Consider the following 25,508-nt stretch of genomic DNA (forward strand, 5'->3'; position numbering starts at 1 on the left):
ATAGAATAGAATAGAATAGAATAGAATAGAATAGAATAGAATAGAATAGAATAGAATAGAATAGAATAGAATAGAATAGAATAGAATAGAATAGAATAGGAAATTGGAAGGGACATACAAAGATCATCTAGTCCAACTTCCTGACCTCTTCAGGGCTTACAAAAAGGTAAAGCATATTATTAATGGAATTATCCAAATGCCTCTTGAACTCTTGAGCAATGAAGTTACCTCTCAGGCTCCTTTTATCCAGGCTGGACAACCCAAGTCTTTTAACATCTTTGTTGCTCTCTTCTGGACACTTTCAAGTACCTTAACATCCTTTTATACTGTGGGGCCCAGAGCTGCACACAATATTCAAGGTGACACTGCATCATCACTAAATGTGGTGGGAGAATCACTCTTTTGCCTATCTGGCTATAATGTATCCCAAAATGCAGTTTGCTCTTTTGGCTGCCAGGGCACACTGTTGCCTCATGTTGCCCACTGTCACCAGGACCCATAGAACCCTTTCTGAAGAGTTGTTCATCAGCCACTCGTCTCCTAGTCTGTAACTATGTCCAGCATTACTACATACCAAGTGCAGAACCCATTTGTTGACTTTCATGTTATTGACGATTGTTCAGTTGTCCAATGTATCTAGCTCCCTCTACAAAGCATCTCGTCCCTCCAGGGCGTCAACAGCACCTCATATTTTAGCATCATCAGCAATCTTGCTAACGATACATTCCACTCCTGCACCCAAATCATTGATAAAAATGATCCCAGGATACCAGGCAATGGGGAGGCATCTTCAGAAGGTTGTTCTGATGCTGCATTCAGATGCAGCAGGTGCATCTGAGAAGGATTTTTTTTTTTTTCCCCAGTGGAAGAAAAGAAACTGGTTTTGAGAAAAGTAATAAGATTGATTTTTGATTTATTTCAAAAATCTAATTCATCTGGCAGCTACTGCAGCATATCCTGAAATTATACAGGTGCTGTCATCTAGAGAATTGTTCTTGCCTATTACTTAGATTTTTTCTTTTGGGAAATAAATTCTGCAGAAAATAACAAATTTATTACTTACAGAGAGGTAATTAGTTTCTACAAGGAATTCCTAATTCTTATGCTGATATGTCAGAGGCATCACTGATACTGGGCAAATAGCTCTGTGTGGCCCTGTTTGAGCATAGGACTGGACAAGATGACTTTCCCAGGACCTTCCAACATCAACCATTCTGTGAATCTGTGATCACATGTAGTCTTCATCTCAAGCTCTTTTTCTGTTTCAGTCTCTTTTTGAAGAGTTTCTGAAGTTTCTGTCTCTGTCGTATTCTTAACCCAGGAATTTCATGTTCCACCTAAGGGGGTGAGGAGATCAGTGGTGCATGAGGGTGCCCTTTGAATTGCAGGGATCCATCATCATTTAAGGCATTGGTCGCAACCAGGGCATCCCTCCCCATCCTCTTCTTGCTGTAAGTCAGGAGTAGTCCTACAACAGGCAAGGCCAGGATAACCCAGGGAAGCATCACATCCAGTCTTTCTTTTTTGTGCCATACCTTTTGGGAATACAGCTACTTACCCACCCATGGCAATTGTTACATGTTGCAAAGCAGCTTTAGTTTACACTCACTGAAGGTCTAGCATTTAACATGTCAGTATTGTGTAGATTTTGGTCTCTGTGAGACACAAATACATTTCTAATAGCTTTTGGCTAAAACCCACACACAGCTTTCACACTTCACCTCTTTTGTCTTCTTGCAGGCTAAGGACTCACTCTCTTGAGCTTAACGGTGGAAAGAACAGGCACGGGAGCATTACTTACAATGCTGTTTTTCCTTCACTAGCTGAATCAATATTCTCTTTTATACCAAAAGCAATCACTTGCAGAAGTAAATATTGTATGCAATTCATTTATCACTGAATCACAGGAATGAGAGGTGAAAAGGCCTATTTAGCTTATCTAGTTCATGCCAGTACAGCTTTTCTCTCTGTGGTATGATTTCAAATGCATGTCCTCTCTCATTTTAAATTACTGTTTTCCTCTGTTTCTCTTGAGGTTAGACATAAGTCAAAATACAGAATTGGATGCTCAAAAAAAAAATTATCTGGGATTTAAACATTATGATTATGATTAACTATCTTGGCCATTAAGCTGCTGCTATAATTGTGCTGATATCAATAACAGATTTTTTTTTTTCTGGTTTGATGCTGATCAAAGTAAATCATTGGTTTTGAGTGAAGATAGAAAAACAGATAATTAAATTATCAAAGTTTGAGCAAAACAATGTAACTTATAGGAACTATTGATTTACAATTTGACATATATAGCAAAATTACAGTTTTTACAGTCTTACCAAGTCATGAGACAGTACCATCCATAGACTGCAAAACGGATGTTTATTTTAAAAAGATTATATGATCTAAGTTCTTTAAGTGATATTCATTTAATTTTCAGGCAGACAAACACCTCACATACACTGTTTCAACTGGAGTTAAACACAGGCAGGAATTCAGTATTAATGACTGTAGTCATTATATTGTTACCATTACATTGACTAGCACTGAAGATAAAATGGTGGTTTTTAGGAAAGAAGGACAGAATACTGAACAAGCACCTCAGTAAAGTTGACAATGATTTACACAAAGGTTGCATTAAGTTCCATTTGGAATCAATTCTTCCTTCTGTTGCCTCCTAATGACCATATTTGGGTCATAGTGGATTGTAGAGTCTCTAACAGGCAAAGCATAGGAGCTGAAACACACAAAAGAGAGCAAATAATTTTCCCAGTATCATGGAATAAGTTAGTTATGAAATCAGGTCTTTCCTGAGTGTTAATTGGTTTAATCATGTTTGTCTATAAGTTGCAGAGCACATCAGAAGTTGGATTAGCTGGTTATGCCAGCTAATAGAGGATTAATTCATTTTCGGCTGCTCCTCAAGGGCATAGTTTAGAGGTCCTTTCAACACTTTTCTGGTAGCAAGAAGATGAAGCTGCAGTCCCCAGTTTTAAGTTTCACTCTCCAAAGAATAGGTCAGTGTATTGGTAAGGTGAATCTCACTGCCTTTCCCGTTACAAGAGACAGTGAAAAGAGGCCAAATACATCCTATTGTTAGGCACCTATGCAAGTCAGCACTTTCGTCTCAGCTATTGAATTGGAAAAGATGGCATCTATAAGGAATAAGAGGAGAGCTCAGGGCTAAATAAATAAAAAACCACTGCTGGAGTTGCTCTGAGTCTGACAGGTCCTGCAGTCTGCTGCTCTCTGAAATCTGCTTGAAGCATTGCTTTTTCAATACACTAGGATACTACTCTGCCAATTCATTTACTGTATTTGGGCTGCAATGTTTCTGAGAATGACATAGGCTACCTCAGAAATGGTGTTGATAGACTTCAGGGACAGCTGCATCTACTGTTTCCTTTCTAGACTACTTTATTTTCTATAATTAAAAACAAAAAGCCTGTGAAGGATTATTTTTATTAAATCTCTCCAAGGCTAGAACTTTGCAAAGGGAACTTGACAATGACTATTCATTTGATATGTTGTGCAGTGCATGGAAAGCAGAGACTTAGCCTATCTTCATGCTCCTGCTCTGTCTCTGTATTTCAAATAACCAATGAAACTCCATCACTAGGTTGATTAGACAATTACTTTAAAGTCAACACTGAACAAATACTTTCCTGAAGCTAAGCCCAAAAAGTGGAAACAAACATTGCCCCACTTGATAAGTGCAGGAGTTTGTTCTTGTCAATTACAGCTGAACACAAGTTTTAAATTACTGTTTCCAGTAAACATAAACAGTATTTTATTTCATTTTATTGATTGAAAAAAAAAAAATCCAATTTAAGTAGGGAAATGTTGCTACTGTGGCTTTGCTTGAAATACTTCTTAAAACCACACTGTCTTATGAATATTTGGAGAAAGTAAATGGTTACTGAGCTATTTCCAGCTTGATCATAAATGGTTTCAATTAGACTTCATGAAGCAAATTGGAAATGTAGAATCTATGTGCAGTTAGGGAATACTATATCCTTCGCAAAGCATCCTAAAATTAACTTCTCTATGCAAAGCATTAAATTATCTCTAATTGCATATTTGACCAAAGGAGTAAGCCTCTTTTAATCAATCATTGAAATAAAGTATATTTGCAAAATGGTAGATTGATCATTGCAAACACTGGTATTTCGAGCTAAACTGTGATATATAATACTGCCATCATGAGATAGGAATTGGAATCAAATGTAATACTGTTAGAATACTGGAGATCAAGAATTACCATTGCTGGAATTATTTTTAAGAGTGCTTAGTTTCTTATGGTAATACATTTTGCAATCAAAAGTAATTAGAGTAGAGATTGATTTCAAGCATTACTATTCTGCTGACTTTAATGGCTGATGAAGTAGGAAACCCTTTTCTCTTAACTCTGTCAATGGCCATTCTGGTCTTCAATATGAATTTGGGGAAGAAATAAACACTCTTGTGTGTGTGTGTGTGTGGTTGGTGGTGTTGGTGGTGTTTTCTTGTTTTGTTTTGTTTTGCCAAAATCCAGAAGTGTCAATAGGAGTTTTCTATTTCTAAACATGGGAATGCCAAGTCTCTGTTCAGTAAAGCCTGATTAATAGACCTTGCTGACTGGTTTCTCATGATTAATAATCCATACATGCATAAAGTGTAGACTACAGTGGTGTTCTGTGCTAGTTTTTATGCCAGGTTTGGTGTAGACTTGTCATTACCCCTCAAAACAATGCTGGTCTCTGACAATTTACTTGGCAAACCTTCAGGATAATCTGTGTTTTATATTTTTGCAGTGTGCCAGTAAAGTGAATGGAGGCCTGTACACTACCACCAAAGACTATCCTGATGAAGCTGTCCATTTTGCCAGGAGTCATCCACTGATGTATCAGCCCATCAAGCCGGTTCATAAAAGACCAATACTAGTCAAAACAGATGGGAAGTACAATCTTAAACAAATAGCGGTGGACAGAGTAGAAGCTGAAGATGGGCAATATGATGTCTTGTTCATTGGCACAGGTAAAGAAAATTAGGAATACAATTGATTTAACAGTTTTTTGACCTCCAGGATGAATGAAATCAACAGTCCAAAAATAAAGACGCAATACAACAGTCATTTTAAGAATAATTCTGTGCATGACTGAGCCAATCTTCACTAATAGCCTTACAGAAGTGGTTAGTCATTATCACTGTGGCGATAATATAATACAGAAAAATAATGGTAAGAAAAACTTTTAAAGACTAGGACTAGAGACTTAAGTATAGTATTCACCATCACCTTCCTTCACCCTACATGAACTTTTAGTCCAGTTCCTGACCTTATTTTTAAAACTTCACAACACAAACATCTATCTGAATATCTTTCTGAGCTGAGACTTAGACTCTGAGAGCAATAGAACTGATAACAAATTTCAGAAATATCAATTCAAATTCCTCCATTTCTGGAGATGACAAATCTATCTGCTACAGTTAAAAAGAAATTGATAGCTTCCAGACTTGGGTTATGACACAGCTCAAGGAAGGAAGGGGGCTATACCCAAATTTATGGTTCAAAAAGAAACTTAGAAATTTCCTGCAATTTTTTCTTGCCTTTCTTTTGTGATATTTTCTAAGATACATAGAGTTTGTTTAAAGAGGATTTTTTAAACACCTACCAAAAAAAGCATAAATAAGGTACAATGTGTCACAGAGTTGCTGTAACCCTAAGCAAAGGGGAAAAAAAAAAAAAAAAAAAAAAAAAAAAGGCAACAACAACAACAAAAACACTTAAGAAAATAAGTGGAAAGCCTAGAACTGGACACAATTTTAGTCACGTCTAATCTGCTTGTAAAAAATTCAAGGGTTCAACATTCACATTTTATCAAGCCAACAACAGGAGTGGTGGCATAAATCATTTTGACCATTTTGTCTAAGCAAGTATTTACAGTGAATTATTTTTTACTAATGAAATTCCTCTGATAAGCACATTTCAGTGTTGAGAACATTCAAAAGAAGAAAGCTTGTAGAATAGCAAAGGTTTAGTTATACTAGGGATATATTCTGAGCTTTTGAATGGCTTCTGTATGGTCTCAGTGCTGGACTTAGTGTGGTCTATAAAACATTGTGTCACTTACGTTTCTACAGCAGATTTAATAATGGTGACTAGATTTTTAATATTTTCCACTTGCATTTATGATTTAGATATTATATCAAATAGAGTACACAAGTACTCTAGCAAAAATGAAACCATTGAGATTTAAGTATGCACTTTAGAGCTGGGCTGGACTGGCACCTAACAGCTACTTAGTCTTCTTGCCTAATCTCAGGTGACGAGAAATTCCATCATAGGTATTTGGACTTTAGAAACTTTAAGATGATTCCTGCAACCTCCACTCTGGCAAAGTTCCCAACAAAAACCTCACTGCTTCTTTCAGCAATATAATGTTAGAAAGGGTTTATCTTCTTTTATCTGAGTCCAACACCTTCTATGTAACGTTAGTAAACAGGGTCTTACAGCCCAGCAGAAGTTACCTTAGGGTAGCAGTGCAGGTTTACCAAAAGGAAAATCTGAATGGCAGAACAAACTTCCATCGTGTCCATCAGCAGGATTTGAAGAAGGACTTATGAAAATGAGAGCTCAAATTTATTATTATTATTATTTACCCTTCCAACACAAAATGGATTACATATTCACTTTGAGAAGTGGTGTATGACTCCAATTTAATGGTTCCTCCTTATCTTCACCCCTTTCATCTTTTGCTGAACATTTTTCCCACTGCTTGTCTGCTTAATATTTCCCCTGTAAATCCAGGATGACTGAAAGTAACATAAAAAAGGAAGCGATATTTGCATTGTTGATGACAGATTTCAGATTAAGGAAAGTAATGATAATATTCAGCAAGACAAAGCTGAAGTGGTGGAAGACCAGATGCTGCTCTTGTGTTTTAATTTCCTGAAAGAGATGTACTGACAGAGAAACTGATAGATCTAAATTCCAATGTGCTTTAAACTTTCTGAAAGTGCAGCTTTTCTTTGGTTCATCTTCCTTTGATTACTACCTTCAGCTCAACAGCAGGTCGCTGAGAGAAAGAGAACTGTGTGTAATGAACCTCTGAAAGCATTGGTACTCTTGCCTCAAGAATGGAGCTGCTGCCAGAAATTAAGGATAGTTAGTAGTTTCCTAACTATTGTCAATGCTCATATCTTATAATTAAAGCCACTTTATATTTCCCTGATTTTATAGACTCAGCTTCTGCCTACTTTCATTTCTTTTATTTTTCTCAAAATTTTAACCCTCTTAGATTATTTTTCCGCTCACCAAGGGGTTCTGGCCCAGAGTTTGAAAAATACTAGTCAATCAGGTAGCTCAAGGATGTCTCAGCTGCCTCTTAGTTGACAGATAGACCAGAGCATGTCACAATGTCCTTGGAACAAATTAGCATACATGGTTATTTTCTAAGTGTAAGAACCCTCATCAATAACAGCAATATGCAACCACTTGTATTTATAAGTTCCTATTCATGATCAGTTTGAAGATGTTGTTTAATGTCTTTAAAGGCCACATAAAAGTTTCCACCAATTATAAATTTTATTTTTTTTATTTTTTATTTTTATTCCCAGATAATGGAATTGTGCTGAAAGTCATTACAATTTACAATCAAGAGACAGAATCAATGGAAGAAGTGATTCTTGAAGAGCTACAAGTATTAAAGGTAAACTGTGCTGTACCTGAAACATACATATAACTGTCTTGGATGTTTTTCAGATAAAAATGTCAAAAAATCTGAGGACAGACAAATATATAATAATTGTGTGCAATAAATTTTCTGATTATCTAGATATTATATGACATAAAATCTTCATTTTCTACTATAGTTTTGCTAAAGTGGAGTTATGTCTAAGTACTGAAGCACACTGTGGCAAAGCAACACTGTCTTTCTATTTACATGCTTAGTGTGTGATTAGAAACTTACTGCATTTTACTTAATTCTCCCTCATATCTAATTAAGTATTTAAAAGATTATAACTGCATACACAAAAATGTGTCCTTAATGTTGGAATCTTAAAAGAGGACAAGATTGTTATTGTTATTATTAATAATAATTATTATTATATACTATAATACTATATATATTATTATATATTATTATTATTAATAATAATAACAACAACAACAACAAATTTCCAGAAAGAGTGAATCAGTTAATGTGTCATTACAGTGAGTAAACTTCATTCCTGGTGAGGCAAAAGCCGCAATGTAACTATGGACTTGCTACCCTGGGGGAAAAATGTTGGTTTTCAATGGACATATTAGGGGTCGTGTTTTGCCATTGCTCCAGGATATCTGAGAAGAGGGCAGAGAGGAAAATGGTATGAGAAGGAATTCCTGCTATTTTTACCTTATCTTCAATGAATGTTTTGTTATATAGAACGCTCCACTTATCACTCTTGAGTATGACAAAAGGGATTCAGTGGTGGCAAGAGCTAATGTTATGTTTGACAGGGAAATTTTAGTGTTCCTGTGACTCTGATAATCCGGAATTAAGTGTTGGCTGATTGTTTTTAAATAAAATCTTTTAAAACAATACTTCTCAAAAACAATTTCCTCACGTTTTTCTGTAGCATCAGAAGTTAGAGAAAATCCAAGTATATAGCAGAGATGAATTTAAGTAAACACCAACACTATTTTACTTAATTTGTCATCATGGCAAAACTACTTTTTTTTTTCTAAGTAAGGATACTTCCTATTTTCTAGGTACCAGTTCCCATAATTTCTATGGAAATCTCATCAAAAAGGGTAAGTATTTGATGAGTTTGACATGCAAAGATTGTGGCTCAAATTTAACAAAGCTGTAAGTGAGAGAGAGAGAAAACAATGTATATCATCTCTAATGAGACCTGGTCTCATAACATGTAGTACTTTTGCAGTGCAAGCTTATGGTTATATTCTCTGTTCCTTTATGAAGCATTGATGTTTTTCAAATCTAACATTAAAACTCTTTAATCAACCTCCTTATCTTATACATATTGTTCAGACAAAAAAAAAAAAAAAAAAAAAAAGTAAAACAAAACAAACAAAAAAGACAATTTGAGCCATGAGTTACTGAAATAGTAAGAACACCAAGGATTAGCTTGGTGGATATGGCAACCCAAAGAAAAGTTCCTTGTTGATAAAAGCAGAGAGACTTCAGCCCCACAGGGATACGAGTCCTAAAAGAGCCTCGCTGCCTCCCCTAAATACTCAGTGGCCTATGAAAGGCAGAACTGTTTGGATCTAACTCCCTTTTGAGTCCAGCACCAGGATGGTTATTTCTCAGAATAGACAATCATTGCAATATAGGTGCACAGAAATGTAGTAAACCACAAGTAACAAAGAATAAAGATTGCATTAATAGTAGGTGTGAATGTACCTTAAAGATCATTTTAGTCTTGGTGACAAGTTAACTTGTATTCTGTCTGTAATGTAGAAAGACAAGCTCCTCTGAGTGATCCTAACTTTAAGTTTTCCAAATCATTTCTTGGATCAATTTATTTTTTTCCATAATCTGTGAAAGGAGCTCTGGACACTATATTTTCTATCATTACACCTAAGTAATAATTTGGACAAAGAAGCCTTAAACACTTCCAGGGATGGGGTATCCACAACTTCACTGGGCAACCTGTTCCAGTGCCTCACCACCCTCTGAGTGAGGAATTTCATCATTATATCTAATCTAAACCTACCCTTTTTTAGTTTAAAGCCATTACCCCTTGTCCTATCACTGTAGCTCCCTTTAGGTACTGGAAGGCTGCTGAAAGGCCTGTCTGGAGCCCCCTCTCCTCCAGGCTGAACAATCCCAACTCCCTCAGCCTGTCTTCATAGGAGAGGTGCTCCACCCCCTTGATCATCTTTGTGACCCCTCCTCCCCACCAGACTCATTCTAATACTTCCATGTCATTCTTGTGCTAGGGCCCCAGAGCTGAGCGCAGGGTTCCAGGTGGGGTCTCATAAGAGAAGAGCAGAAGGGGAGAATCCCCTCCCTTGCCCTGCTTCCCACTCCACTTTAGATGCAGTCCAGGATGCAGTTGGCTTTTTGGGCTACAGGCACACATTGCTGGTTCGTGTTAAGCTTCTCAACCCAGGTCCTTCTCCTCAGGGATGCTTTCACTATCCATTCTCCACCCAGCCTTTGTTCTTGAAATCTTGAAATAACAAGCAATTACCTGGTACTGTGAACAATTAAATGTTTGAATACTTGTTAGGCACAGGGTTGGTACTAAGTAATTTTGTCTTTAAAACATTATTTTGAGCAGAAGTATAGTGCAGTTGAGTTTATGTGAAATATATATATATATAATATATGTAGCTTCTCTACTGAAGCATTTTTGCTTGTCCCCTTGGACTTTGGAGTTTGTAAGCCTGTAAAGATCTCCTTGCTAGCTTTTTTTTAGTATCCTTGTAATACTAAACAGCCTTCACTTAGTCAGTGATACAATAAAATATTGTGTTTCAGGGTTGATTTATTTATCTGTGTGGCTGGGAAGGAATGTTCTCTGATGTTCTGTTGGCTAGATGTTGGATGTTTTTTGCCATCCCCTGATGAACTGAGACTTACAGTAGAGCTTACTCTTTCTAAGAGATGAAAGAGAAAATCCCATTTTGTATGTTTCATTGAAAGAATTGTTCATGTTCTGGGACAGTCATGCTGCAATCTTGGAACACGAAAGAATTTTCCTTCAACAAATACCCTAGGTTTCATCATTTTAAGTTAGCAGATTGAGTTCCTCTTTATCTGTTTTATCTCAGCTGAAGTCTTTAAACATTGCTTCAAACAGCCTCTCTTAGTCTCTTCCACTGACATTTCTGACAGTTAAAATTTTGAGACCTAGAAAGATATAGGAGGTGTAATCAGGGACACGAATGAGCTATTTGGATTAAATTTCATGGTTTGTGAAAGGCAAGCCAGACTAAATGAGCTGACTGTATTTTCCAGCTTTAAACAATTTTAAACTATAAAAATTTGAAAGCTTGGACTACGTTTGTCCATTAGGATAAGCACAATTTAGAGTTCATTAGGAATGTTTTTCCTGACTTACAAAAACATTGAAGCGAGCAGTACAAAATCAGTTCTTATTGCAGTTCCTATTGCAGTGCACACTGTGTATTTCTGCGTTCAGTCGATTTACGTTCACCAGCAACAAGTTTTTTCTCAAATCTCTGCAAATTCAAGCTATTCTTTTCTGGAATTTTTATGTCTTATGTCAGCAACTTGTGAATCAGATTTATCATCTTTCATTTGCTTTGAAAAGGAAAGTTACATTAACTCATTCAAGCAGTCTTAGAATGAATGATGGTGATATATGTGTGTGTATCTATATACATATATATATATAAGTAAGTGACCAGTTAATTTACAAGGAAAGGTAGCACAGTACCAGAAAAATCCTATCTTCTGTGCATTGAGGGATTATATAAATCATAGAACTATTATGCATGTGTATGTGTGATTTTACTGTATGTGTGTAGCTACATCAAGCGTTAAATCCTGATAACTCCAATTTTAATACTGAGGTTGCTTGTAACTTTATCAAATTTGAACTTCTTTGATTAAAGACTTTAAGTCAAGTTTTGCGTGTTTTTGTTTGTTTGCTTTTTGTTTTTGATGATCAGTTAGGTAACGGAAGTGTTATGAGGGAGGCATTGGAAACTACCTTGAGGAAGAAACAGACATGTAAAGCCCCCTCTATTCAAACACGAAGCTTACAAAAATGAAAATTCCAAAGTGAGAAAATGCCAAGCCAAACTTACTCATTGTAGATTCTTTCTGCACCTCCATCCTCATGCATGAGAGTTTAGTTTGTAATCAGTTTTCCTGCAGAGTAACTCTGCCTCCCTCAGGTCACAGGCTAGATGCACAACTGGCAATCTGCTGAATAACATTTCTTTAAAACTCTAGTGGTAGCAGAAATTTTAGTGGAAGTTCTATGAATTTAATTATACATGGAATATATTGTGTATGTATATATATATATATATATATATTTTTCTCCAGCAACAACTCTACATTGGATCTGAGTCAGTCGTAGCACAAGTGAAGTTCCACCAGTGTGACATGTATGGCACAGCCTGTGCTGACTGCTGCCTGGCTCGAGATCCTTACTGTGCTTGGGATGGTATCTCCTGCTCCCGGTACTATCCCACAGGAATGCAGGCAAAGAGGTGAGAACTGCTTCTTTTTGTGAAATCAGTTTTGCAACATAGCTTAATAAAAGTTCCTAATGCAGTACATATTACTTCATATCTCCCCTTCATACAAATAAATGAGAAGATATATTAGCTGATAAGTTATTAGCGAGCCTTAGGGAATAGCTAAGGACCTGAATTAACAGAATGGCATAAATTGCAGTACCAAGAATATTTTGTGAATGAAGAAAACTGTCTGCTTAGTCATTATTTAAACAAACCCAAATTTCCTTTTATTTCATCTGGTGGGCAGAGAAAATATGGATGTTTCATTCCTTAAATTGTCAGGGACCTATTTTGGTAGTATTCATATAGAAAAACTATCACACAGCAATAATGTATTATGGTAATGGAAGAAAGAAAGGAAAGAAAGAAGGAAGGAAGGAAGGAAGGAAGGAAGGAAGGAAGGAAGGAAGGAAGGAAGGAAGGAAGGAAGGAAGGAAGGAAGGAAGGAAGGAAGGAAGGAAGGAAAGAAAGAAAGAAAGAAAGAAAGAAAGAAAGAAAGAAAGAAAGAAAAGAGAAAAAAAAAAATTAAAGACCATTCTTTGTTAATAGCCATGCACCTCCACCAGACTAAACAAAACTAGGATATCTGCAAAAGCTACAGACTTTATAAAGTGACTTTATAAAATCAGGTTGCTCTGGAGGCCAGTTCAAATCACAAACCTAACTTGGGTGCCTTAACTCTCATTAGACAGACTTCTCTCAATGCCCAGTCACTTATGGATTCTGGCCTTCATTCTTTGTGCAGTAATTTCTCAGTAATATGTCTACCCTCTTCCCTGCCCTCTCAACTCCAGGTTCTCCAACTTAGGTCCATTGATACCTGATCAGACATATAAAACATGCATATTTTAATCCAGACATTTTCACAGGACTTGGTCTGCTCTGCAACTAGAGAGAGTCACTCAGAGCTTTAGCCAGAAAAAATCTGGTTATGTCTAAGTCTGTGGCATTTTTACAAGTACTGTTTCTGATAATTTATGTTTAGATATACTACACCTACACTGACTCCAGGGTGCAGAATTAATCGAATAACTTCTGGAGACAGTTTTGAAAACCAGTGCAGATTGTTCAATCAAAACAAACTATCCCCAAATTGATTACTGTTTTTTATGGAAAACCAGGAAGGCTCTTTTATATTTTATTTTTTATATTTTATTTTTTTGTCCTGAACATCTTACCTTCACATAAACCTGGATACACTCAAACATAATCACTGATATCCAGACAAAACAGACATTTCTATGGCTTTTTAAAAGATAATGAATGCAGGAATTGTTGGGTAACATAGCTTTTGGGTAGGGAACATTAAAAAGTCAAAATGAGAAACAGAGCCAATGACAGCATATTTTAAAAACTCTTTGAGTTATTACACTGAGATATAAGCTAAACCAAGTAGGAAATCCACACCACTTTTACAAGCAGGATTGCATAGTCTTCTCATGTCTCTTGCAAGCAGACCTATGGGAGGAAGTGCGCTCTGATTGCCTGCTCAGTGTGAGAATACCCTGACCCCGGATTAAGAAAGATGAGCAGCTGGGCCAGGGAGATTTATTTCCTACAGCGTATGTATAAGTTGAGTTATCATCTTTTTAATGTGTATTGGTTACTCATCTAATGATTTAAATGCCCTTTGGGAAAGAGAGTAGGGGGTAAACATTTTCCTACCAGCCTGCTAGGCCTGCATCCACATTTATGCTCTTCTGTTGCAGGCTGTTTATTGTCTATGAAAAGATAAAGGAAACATCCTCAGTCCTTTACTCAGTTGCACATTTTTAGCATATTTCTCACCTAAGACAATTTCCAGAGTAGCAGCCCTTAAGTTCCCTGACACATGCATTTATCCAGAGTTGAGTGATATGGGGGAGCAGCCCAGGCACCTTCCTGTGCTTTACCTCTGGAACATTCAGAAGGTCAGTCTCTAAAAGAAGAAAATACTGCTGTTATCACCCTTCTGTTCTTAAGATAAGAGCTGCAGTATTAAAGAAGGGATTTGCACTCTATTGAATGTTCTCAAGTACTGTAAAACTTGTTTTACATGTAAGAGTTTGGGGAACAGTCAGCAAGAACTTACAGTACTGAGAGGGATGTATAGTATCTGTTTTGTTCGCTTTAGCGAACAAACCTAAAACAGAACATTTTAAAAGTTATGAGTTTACATTAACTGTGCAATAAATGGTGAAGCAAGGAGTCATACAGGACATATATATGGAAGTTGTTTTAATTTACCTCCTGCTGGGTTCCAGGTGGAGAGCACTTCTGGAAAGGGAAGGTCTCAATAGACGATGTGGATTTTTCTAATAGCAAGCAATTCTGAGCAGGTGATAACCCTGCCGTGGCTGCCCTGCGCTCCAGACATATTAATGCCCCACCCCAGAGCAGACACTTCTTGATTTGGCTTGGCCTTGTCTCAGGGCTCCAGACTTTTGCACAAGCTGTGCAGGGTCATACAAGTAATATTAGGACCAGGGGCATTAGAGTGCACTTGTTCTACCTCTTCCTGGCAGCCATACCTCCATGGGGCCTCACGGAGCAATGAGCTTCATACTGCAGCACACTTATGCTGGTTTTAACTGTCAGCAGAAATGTGGCCCTTATACTGTACATTTAGGTGTGCTTCTGAATTGTATGGGCAGCCCTGCTAGTGCAGTAAGAATACCGTCAAGAGCTCTTTTAATTCCAGTTCTGCTGTTGAAGAGTTGAACTAAAGCAGGGATGCACAATGTATACTGCTCCTTTTGATTCAAATGGTGACTGCTCTAGAGCTTAATGCCCAAAAGGAATGACAAGCATTTAGAGAAACATGAAATAGAAAAATTGTAAATTAAGGCACATGAAGGATATAGATAGAACTGCAGGACAGATTCAAACAAACAAAAAAGCCCTCTTTGCTTGACAGCTGGTACTGATTTAAATTTGAAAGCCTATATTTTAATTCCTTGCAAATTCATAGCCTATTTAATTAATTAAATATGGAATTTATTTAGGGAAACATAAACACTGAGCCAAAAATTCCATATCATAATGCTGGCAGCATAGCATATTATAATGTCATGGTAGTTACAGGTGTATGGCTCTTGCATACTGCAAATACATTATATGTCAGAAGAAAATTATTTTGCATTCGACTTTGATGAAGTATGCTTGCAAAAGCAGAGAGATTCAGGACCTAAAGAACTGTTTTAGTTCACTATTACCTCAGTAATCTAATTTAGGCAAGTTCAATTTTTATCCAAACAAGCACTAAATTCCACAGATGAGGTTCTTTACTGTGCCAGCTCAATGTCTAGGCTGCAAAAACGCTGGAGTCACTTTAAAATGCCTTTCAGCTGGGGTAGATCTCGTAACCCTTTATTACTCTGCTAACTATAGGAAGCTGACTGTTGCCTTCCTGCCCCATCTCCCTCTCCAGCCTTTCTTCACCACCCACTCCAAAAGCATGCTTCATCTCTCATGGTTAGCAAGAGAGTTCCAACCAGACTTTTTTTCCCCAGATTTATTTTTTTCCTCCCTGTGTACTGAGCCCACTGAATAACAGCACCTTATGTGAAGAAGATAGAATCCTAAGCATTTTTGATAAGTCCCGATGTTACTGCTGAATCATGTTTCATGGCACCAATCATGCTTTCAGGCAAATAATATTTTAACAGTTTAAGTTTCTACTTAAGTTATATTATGGCATTTAAATGAAATGCTTTGCAGAATAGCATACAGGTGCTAACTCAAACATCACTCAGTTGTAACATTTGGTTTTGCAAATGAAAACTCAATCTACTGGTTTATTTATTCAAACTGCAATGATGCCTTTTCTCTGTGAATTGTTTTGATTTTGCCTCATCTATCCCTACAAAATAATGAAGAAACCTGAGGATAATGGTGATGAGGATGATGACTATATTGTTTTCCTGTAAATCAACTTTTCCAAAGTCCTGAAAACACAGAGTTACAGACTGAAACCTAAATTTGTGAAGTTATGGATTGTGAAAGACGCTTCTGTGTACTTGGTACATTTGTTAGTCACTGACATTTATTTTTTATAGTAGCTTGTCTCAGTGTTGTCTGGTAGTTCGTTATTCATGGAATTATGTATGAAATGATTGCAAAGAAAAAAAGATAACTAATACCAGGATTATGTCAATATTTGTGAAATACATTTACCTCCCAGCATCTCTCTCTCTTTCAGCATCTCTTCTCATTTTTTTCTACTCTTCAAAAAGTAGCAAGTGAAGGCACAGGTAAATGTCTTCACACTCACAATAGCAAAAATCCATCCAACAAGTAATTCTTTTTTCCTGAATCATTTCAACAATTGGAGAAATATTGTATCTTACAGGACTATGATATTTTAGCTCTATGATGACAGTACTGAAGGGTACTTGGCATACATATGTTGCTAACTTTTCTGTTCCTATCAGATAGGGCTGCCCCACAGCAGTGGAGTTTGTGTGTTTGTTCCTTTTAAGGTTAATGTCTATAGTATTTATGTATATTTGTGCAAGAAAATGTCTCTTATGAATAACCTGTACACACAGATATGTAAAGCTGTTGGCAGCATTATTTAACACTGACACTTTACAGAGTTGTCAATAGCCATGGCTACTACATCCCTACATTAAAATGACAACTCCCAGGGCATGTTAAAGCCCTGTTACTATCTCAGAATCTCAGCTTTCATTCAGAAAGATGCAATTATTTTTAGCATTTCTGTCTGGTAGTCCTCATGTAGTCCCCACCAAATCTGCAGATTCCACCAAAATAACAGTGGCAAAACATTGTCTCTGCTACTCTGAATATCAGTAAAAGCTAAAGCTGTTCTGTTGGTCCTCCAGTACCACTAGACCAAAAGTCTGTTTGTGTGACAGGACTCAGAAAATAATTGCCATCTATTACCTATGGCAGTAGATACCAAACGACTTCTTATTTCTGATCAGAATCTCTCCCAGTGCAACTTGTACCCATTGCACCTCATCTTTTCTATGTCACTCCTTCTAAAGAGGGAGTCTCCATCTTCTTTGTAGCTATGCTTTAAATATTGGAATTGCTCTTTATGTAAATTCAGGAAATGTATCCTTGGTATAACTAAATTTTAGGTTGTTAGAAATACTACATCTGGCCTGATACCTCATTCCAATTTCTTTTCCCTAGTAAGCAATCTTAATCTTATTTATCAGGACATTCAGAAAACAAAATTGTATAAAAAGTACAATTCTTCTGGGAATAAACTGTACAATAATGCTTCTTATTATTCTTTTGTATTAAATAAACAAACAAATAAATAAATTGGAAAAAAGGAAGAAAAAAAAAGGGGGGGGGGGGGGATTTTCCATGGTTTCAGGAGTAAGGGAACCCAAAGACAGGCTAAAGATCCCTTTGCCACTTCCTAACACGGAATGTTCCTCAGTTGGTTCAGAAGATTTTGTTTTAGTATTTATAGTGTCAGTATAATTACACATAAACTGCACATGACCATGATTATGACCATTATTAGGACCATTTCTAATTAAAATCTACATCATTTTTTTCAGACACCATCACCAATAGGTTGAGTTGAGAAAAAATACCAATGCAGAAAGGGGTATTTATCTTAACTATGCTAATTTTTTAGGAATCAGTATTTAGCTCTCTATGCTTTAATGAATGCCACTCCAGTATAATCCCAGTAATCTGTAAACGAAATACGTTTTCTCAAACAATTCTGTTTTTCCCCTCCAGACGTTTCCGCAGACAAGATGTTCGACATGGAAATGCAGCTCAGCAGTGCTTTGGCCAGCAATTCATTGGTAATCTACTCACATGTTTATACATTGCTACCAAATGCTTGGAACAGAAAACACAAATTTTGCCAATAGCAGGGGCTAGACCACGATCTCACCTGAGATTTTTTTACTGGCATATTCCTATAATAAACTATAAAAGTTATGGATGGAGATGAGCCCATAGCATCCAGGTCTAAGTAATTACTTTGTTCCAATGGCAGGACAGGCGCATCCCCATAGAGTGTGTGCAGTCTTACAGTCATGTTGTTGACATTAGGGATGTGGGTAATGAATCTCATGAGTCCCTTCTGACCCCTGGGCAAAGACTTCCAATGGTAATACATGAGGGAAGATGGGGCAGGGCTGTGTCTAATGATGTTGTCCAAACCTTGGAAAATGTTGATTTCAGACACTGGTATTGGGAATGGCAAAACAGACAGAAGCTGAGACGATGGGAAAATTCACTTAGCAGCTTTTACCAGGCATCACTTTTCAGCAACTATCTGGTTAGATGTAGATTAAATTTCACTCTTAAAAGTAAATGTAACTTGAAGACAGAGTATTGTAAGAAACAAAATGGCAGACATTTTTAAAACCTTTATTTTCACACCAGGAGAAGTTCTGGAGAAGACTGAGGAGCGATTGGTTTATGGAATAGAGTACAACAGCACCCTACTGGAGTGCACACCTCGGACCTTACAAGCAAAAGTAATCTGGCTTGTCCAGCGAGCCCATGAAACTAAGAAGGAAGAGGTAACTATTGTTATGTCCTAATCTTTTGATTAAAAGATCCCATGGTTAGGAATATTACATCTTCACTAAAAGGCCTGTCATCAGTTGCTGAAATGTGCATGGGCATAAGAGAAAATCATTGTCCGTCTGAATCATTATGCCCCACTGAATTAATAGAATTTCATCTGGTGTCTGAGTTCAACATCTTGAAATTGAATAATTACACAGATGTTCCAGATGTAGCTAAACTTGGCTGAATGTCTCAGAACAAAAGGTAATCCACCACTTTTCGTGGTATGTTATTGCAGAGGTGAAAAGCATACATATTACTCCCAGTGTTAGGCTTGCTTAATGTCTGTTAATTCTGGCTACTTCAGCCATTACATCACAGAGCCATCTGAAAATGAGTGTTGGTGGTTCTCTGCCTCTTATACATGTACTGTGGTATTATAAAAGTACTTCATTAGTGTTGCCATATTTAATTCCTCAGTACCTATCCGATACATGTCAGCTTAGCTATCCCCACTTAGTGTGTGGAAGCACATAGGGAGGAAAGTCTCACACTACCAAAGGATATGGTTTGCTCTGCTGCAAACTCCAGCTCAGCCACAGACATATACAGATATAAGGGTTGAGTCTGAGGAGTGGGACTCATCTAACATTGAATATGGACATTTATTATAAAGATATCTAAGTGGGAGCTGGTCCCTGTAGGCTGCCTTTGAAGTCAAAATAGCTGGTGTTGCAGGTATAGCCAGTGGTATCATCTCATGCCAAGCTAGACAGCTTCATTTGGTTCAAGTAAAAAATGACTGCATAAACCACTGAATACAAAAGTAAATGAGGATGACATACACAGCTGTAGATATGTAAAATTAAGCAGAATGGATGCCATCCCTACTCTCCATAAAACATATTTATTTCTGAAGTTTTGTCCAAGCCCCAGACCCTCAAAGGGACCTTCACATTTTGTATTTCCTCATGTATTTTCCTGGGAGATCCCAATCTATTTATTCATAATCATTCTTACAGTAGAATTGTTAATCTGTTCTTTCACAAACGGCACTGACTTCTGAGGATTTTTACTGGGTTGGGCAGGAAGATGTCCTCATATTTCCCATTAGAGCCAGCACCTCATATGCTGAGCATCAGAAGCACAAATTCAAACAGCCTCTAACCTTCCAGTACATCTTTATACTACTGGGATGAATGTATTTTAATGTTTCCCCCTGATAGTTATTCCGTTTTACATGAATAATTCTATAGTCATTAGGAAAAGGTAATCCCAAGCAGAGAGAAGCACTTACCTTCTAAATAATATTCAGCATTTTACTGCTTAAATAGAAAAATGGGGCTTCCATTATTCTGCTGGGATTTTCTGCTGGCTAGATCAGTGCTCCCTTCATCTCTGAATGCCTCTTATTTAATAACCTAGTTCTCAGAAGCTGCAGGGGGAATTCCAACACCAAACTCAGAACTGAGGCTTCAAGATCACAATGGTCCTACAGTTAGATATAAACACAGGTGCTGCTTCAAAAACATTTGTATAAGAGCATTCATGGGGACAATTATTGAAGGTCAGCTGGCAAATGCCCACTTGTTTTCCATCCAGTAGTTTATCTGCATGTTTCAACCTAAATTCCCTCTGTGATTTAGCCACGAATGACTAACCCCTGCTGGGAAAACAGGAAACTGTCTGCTCTACTGTCTGTTCTACTATGCTTGCCAGATTCTTTAGATTGCTTTCCTTTCACAGTTCAACCTCTTCCTTACTTCAAGTAAATATTTTATTTACTTACAAACTGTGAATTAAAGGAGCTTAGATCCTTAATCTTTCTCTGCAAATTTAATATCATATTACTGCAAGTAGTTTTCAAAAATAATCACACCATTATTTTTTTGCAATAATTAACTGTCATCTGTGCTCTATTACTGCATAAATCTTTTTCAGGTGAAGACAGATGACAGAATAATCAAAATGGACCTTGGTCTGTTATTCCTGAAGCTGCATCGCCTAGATGCAGGGATCTATTTTTGTCAGACAGTGGAACACAGCATCATTCACACTGTAAGGAGGATCACCCTGGAAATAGTTGAGGAAGAACGTGTAGAAGAAATGTTCAATAAAGATTACGAGGAGGAGATACCTCACAAAATGCCATGTCCGATGCAGAGCAACATACCTCAGGCATCAAAGCCATGGTACAAGGAATTTCTTCAACTGATAGGTTACAGCAACTTCCAGAGGGTGGAGGAATACTGTGAGAAAGTCTGGTGTACAGATAAGAAGAGAAAAAAGCTGAAAATGTCTCCATCCAAGTGGAAATATGCCAACCCTCAGGAGAAGAAGGCAAGGATCAGGCCAGAGCATTACCGACTGCCCAGGAACATAGCTGACTCTTGATGGACAAAATCCACCTGCTGTTTCTAGGCAAAATTTTATTTGAACTTAAGTAAGAGGAAGAAATCAGTCTTGGTTTCGGTAATTGAAACAGGTTTATATATATAAAATATCAGGACTGAAAACAAAAATGCTATGCTAAGTTATGCTGTACATTCATGATGACTGTTTAGAAGAATTTTACACAAAATCTTCTTAAGTATCTGTTTCTAAGTAGGTCAATGCAATCAGAGTTGTGCGTTAAGGAGGGCGTGACAATCTTCAGATTTTGAGTGCTAGTATCACTTTCCTGTGTGGACTATGTTTACTCTGTACATTGTTGCATATGATGGCATATTTAAGCAAATTCAAAAAGCTAAGCATTCACAAGTGGATGAAAAATATAACATATATTTTCTTGGTTTCACAAGTATCTCATGCTTCTGAAAGCAGCACGTCTTAAGATCTCTCATTTTGATTGTGACCTGTCTGAATTTATCACTGAGAACAGTGAGATTTGTTAATATGGTGTCCTGCTATTTCTAAAGATAATGAAGGGAAACCCTATTTGTCTCATCAGTCATTTATGAAGTGCAGTGTACTGTCACAGCTAAATAATATTGCCTAGTAACTTAATGTAAGTCAAATGCATGTTCGGAACACAAACAGAATGAAATTCTTCAACACTTCCATATAAAATGTGGGAATGATTGTTTAGATAGAAAACAATTCTATCTTGTCTCTAGAAATGGGTATTTCTTTAATAACGACAAGAATTAAGAGAGTGCCCTCTTGTGGCAAAACAAAGCAAATCTGATATGTATTTTCTCAAAAAAATTGTATTGCCAAGTATTACCCAGATACACAGATGGTTTGTTTTCAGCACACACGTCTAGTCACTATGTGCTAACTACAAAATAAATAGAAGGTAGAGTTGGAAGTCACTTATGCTGGACAGACAATTATCTTGTTAATGTGCTTTGGAGGTAAAATGCAGTAATGAACAGTTAGAACGTAGATTGAAACAAGAACAGCATTATATAGCTATGTTTCTACAGTTTCACAGTCTGATCCAGATAAATCTTTTCCTGATATGTGCTCCATGGTTAAAAGAGCTGTTTTGCTGCTCTTGTGCGTGATATCAGGAGTGGAGATCAAAGAAGTAAATAACTTCTAATCGAGGACTTTCAATATATATATTTTTTTTTTGAAAAATTATTTTTCTTTGAGTATGAGAAACCAGATTCAGGAAATGCAGAAAACCTAGCAGATTACTACTTGGAAAACCTGATATTACAAAATGAGCTGGAAATAATAATAATAATGATAATAATAAACAGATAGGGAAGTTATAAACACAGATGAGTCATAAATGAGCTAACTCCACAAATAAGAACATGATGCCAGTAAAGTAAATAACCAAGCTGATACAGATTTTGATGCTGCCAAGAAAATATGCCAGGAATTCACCGACCACGAAAAATTTCATGTCCAGCTTCAACATCTAATCAAGAAACAGAATTTGGAATTAGTGGGAATTAACATCCTGGAGAATAGAGATTTGCTAGGTTTGCTATGCTAACAAACCTAGAAAAATGGATGCTGAGGCAGTGTTCTCCAAACAGACTGAGTCTTACAGACAGACCAGGGAGCTTTGCTATGCTCCTCTGGGAGCAGAGACTGTCCCAGGGTTTGAAAAGAACCTGTGTGCACACTGTCAGAAACTGGAGTACAAGGAAAACCAGGTTTCATGCTGTGTTCATAGAAGAACATATTAAACCCTTCCTTTAGCCAGTTATGCTAAGGAAAAAATTGCACTTCATTTAGCTAGAATGCCTGTCTGAGAGCTGGGAATGGACACTGTTCACAGCCTTGCATGGATTTGTGTTTCTTACCTTTGATCTGATATGGGAGAGTGGATAAAGTCACTCTTCTGTGGCAGTTTAATAGAACTTTGCTGCAGTTAGAATTGTCTGTTTGTTTACAGCTACATGGAAAGTACTAGCACTGAAGGCTGTAGCAGAGAGAACATGTAGAATAAGCACCCCTAATTTATACTTCTGTTCAGTTCACCCTGGCATCCCTGTCTGGAAAACTGCTAAAACATCACTGAAATACTTGTTTGATAAATTACAAAGTCCATGTCTTTTCAACATTAATAGGAGTTATATATTACTTTTTTTTCAGATTAATTTGTTACTATCTAGTGCCAAATGTACCATTAATGGACTATGAGAAAATAATAACAGCATGTCAGCCTGATGGAACAAATATAACTTTATGTCTCATTCTCTGAGATTTCAGGTAGAAATCAAGTAATATACAAATCAGGATTCCTGATTTGAGTGTGTATTTTTAGCTCCCCATCCCTTTAGTGGTTACATGTGGAGAATTCCATTGAATTTTTATTAAAATAATAAATTCCTAACTCATACCTTGCAACTTCCATTGTTGCAATGACTGAGAATTTGTAACTACGATATGTTGTTCAGAGTGCTACAACATCTATGGAAGAAGACAAAGACTGACAATAATGTATTTTGGAAGGCTACGCACAAATGTGCTTGTACACTTACAATGTTATTTAAAATGCTTCTTTGTATATATGGGGGGCATTGTCTACTTCTTTTCATTATGCGTTTGCTGTATTTTGTATGTGCATGAAGTAGTCAAATTATAAATATAATTAAGAATCATATTTGTCTGACATCATCTGTGTAATTTCTCATCATTTAATTTGACCAGACAATGTGATCCTGTGCAGATCACTAGTCACACAGTGCTATTTGCAGATGCACTTTGCCATGCATTTTATGAGCAGGTCTTAGAAGAATGTTAGTATATGGTTGCCAGTTGGGAAACTGTGGCACTGGGTGATCTACAAGTAGTAGATCTAGTGCAAGTCGTCTACATGGCTTGTCCTTCATCAGGCAGCAGGGCAGAGAGTTAAAATAACTCTCACTAAGCCCTTATTTATTCTTTGCTCATGCTTCTGTGTTGCAAATGAGATTATTGTCACCTTGTACAAATTACTATGATCTCAGACTCTGTTGGGGCATCCAGTCAAGAGAGTGCTAGCCTGCAGTGAAATTCCTGCCTTGTATGTATCTAAACAGGGCTTTAAGGTCTACAAAACTTTTCCACAGCATAAAACACATCTCTTCATGTAGAAAAATTTATGAAATAGAAAAAAAAAAAAAAATGCCTAAATCCAGTTGCCTGAAAAGCAGAATTAATAGTCAGTCGTATTACAGGAAGTGCTTGAATTAACATAACTGACATAGTTAGGCGGGTGTTTTGTTTTTCTTTTTTTTTCCCATTTTCCTTCTTAAAAAAAAAAAAAAAAAAAGGATAAAACAAAGAAACAAACAATTGTTTTTTTCCTCCTCCCTCTCCCTCCACCCCAAAAAATCAGTCAGACAGTTTCCATTTTAAAAAGTCCATTAATCCCCTTAGTTTATCTTGAAGCCGTAAAGCTGGAGTTATTAATGCAACTTTATATCTCTGGGACCAGAAGGTACAAATGCCATTGAAAGCTGCACTGTCCAGATAAGAAGCACTGAAAGTGAGCTTTTCTACATTTGTAACCTAGCAGGATGTCTGCAATGCCTATCAGCCCCATAATCCTGTTCAGTTCACCAAATTACTGTTTTTAAAGGAGAATTCATGTCCAGTTAACATGTGTATTTATCACAGACGAAGCCATGATTGACAAGCCTTGGGTGATGCTTACTTTTCTCTGATAGTAATGAGTGATTTTTTTTATTTATTTATTTTTTGAAATAATTTAACTGACTAGCACTATAGACAGGAAAAAAGCAGAGCTAGTAACGTCAAGTAAGGCTACGAGGTGTTATAAATTAATAAGCATTTTACAATTACTGAACAGATTTAACAAACATCAGCCTAATCCGTCACCATAATCCCAATTGTCAAGACAACTTTGATGATTCACCTTATCAACAATGGAAAAAGACGTGACTCTCATGTATTGTCGAACCACGAAATATATTGTTAAGACTTTGTGCTCATAATTTGCTGAATTGTGAAGCACTATGCAGAAGTGCAGGATTTAACATAGTTGAAAAGAACTGGAGCCTGGAAGCCTTGGCTGCCTGATTCCTATGTTTTCTGAGATATTGACCCATATCTAGAAAGAGCATATTTAACTGGAGGAAGAGAAAGATCAATGGAGGTTTCAGGGAGTCAAAGATGGCATTTCAGAATATCTGCTGGTTAAACAGCTACTGCACATGACCTCTTTCAGTAGACTTTCCCAATTACAACACCTGGCAAATTCCAGTTAAAAAAACTTTACATGAAATGCTGGCTAATTCAAGTGAAGAATTTCATGGCTTTGAGAGTGTTTTTGCACGTTTTTTAAAAATGCATTTGAATAAGTACAGTTTAAGATTATATTTAATGTGGGTGCATTTGTGTATGC

The 25,508-nt window shown here is 36.8% G+C and overlaps 1 protein-coding gene across 2 annotated transcripts in view; it reads left to right on the forward strand.

Moving 5' to 3' along the window:
• SEMA3E (semaphorin 3E) overlaps positions 1–23,773 on the forward strand; it is a 141,675-nt gene extending 117,902 nt beyond the window's left edge. For both annotated transcript variants that reach the window (XM_035339722.1, XM_035339713.1), the window contains 7 exons: positions 4,788–5,010; positions 7,591–7,682; positions 8,726–8,767; positions 12,003–12,169; positions 17,909–17,976; positions 18,566–18,705; positions 20,636–23,773. In XM_035339722.1, the coding sequence (XP_035195613.1) occupies positions 4,788–5,010; positions 7,591–7,682; positions 8,726–8,767; positions 12,003–12,169; positions 17,909–17,976; positions 18,566–18,705; positions 20,636–21,088 (1,185 nt within the window). In that variant the 3' untranslated portion in view covers positions 21,089–23,773. The remainder of the gene's footprint in view (positions 1–4,787; positions 5,011–7,590; positions 7,683–8,725; positions 8,768–12,002; positions 12,170–17,908; positions 17,977–18,565; positions 18,706–20,635) is intronic.
• The last annotated feature ends 1,735 nt before the right edge of the window (positions 23,774–25,508 follow it).

This window comes from Oxyura jamaicensis, chromosome 1 (assembly GCF_011077185.1).
Source record: "Oxyura jamaicensis isolate SHBP4307 breed ruddy duck chromosome 1, BPBGC_Ojam_1.0, whole genome shotgun sequence".
Lineage (NCBI taxonomy): Eukaryota > Metazoa > Chordata > Aves > Anseriformes > Anatidae > Oxyura > Oxyura jamaicensis.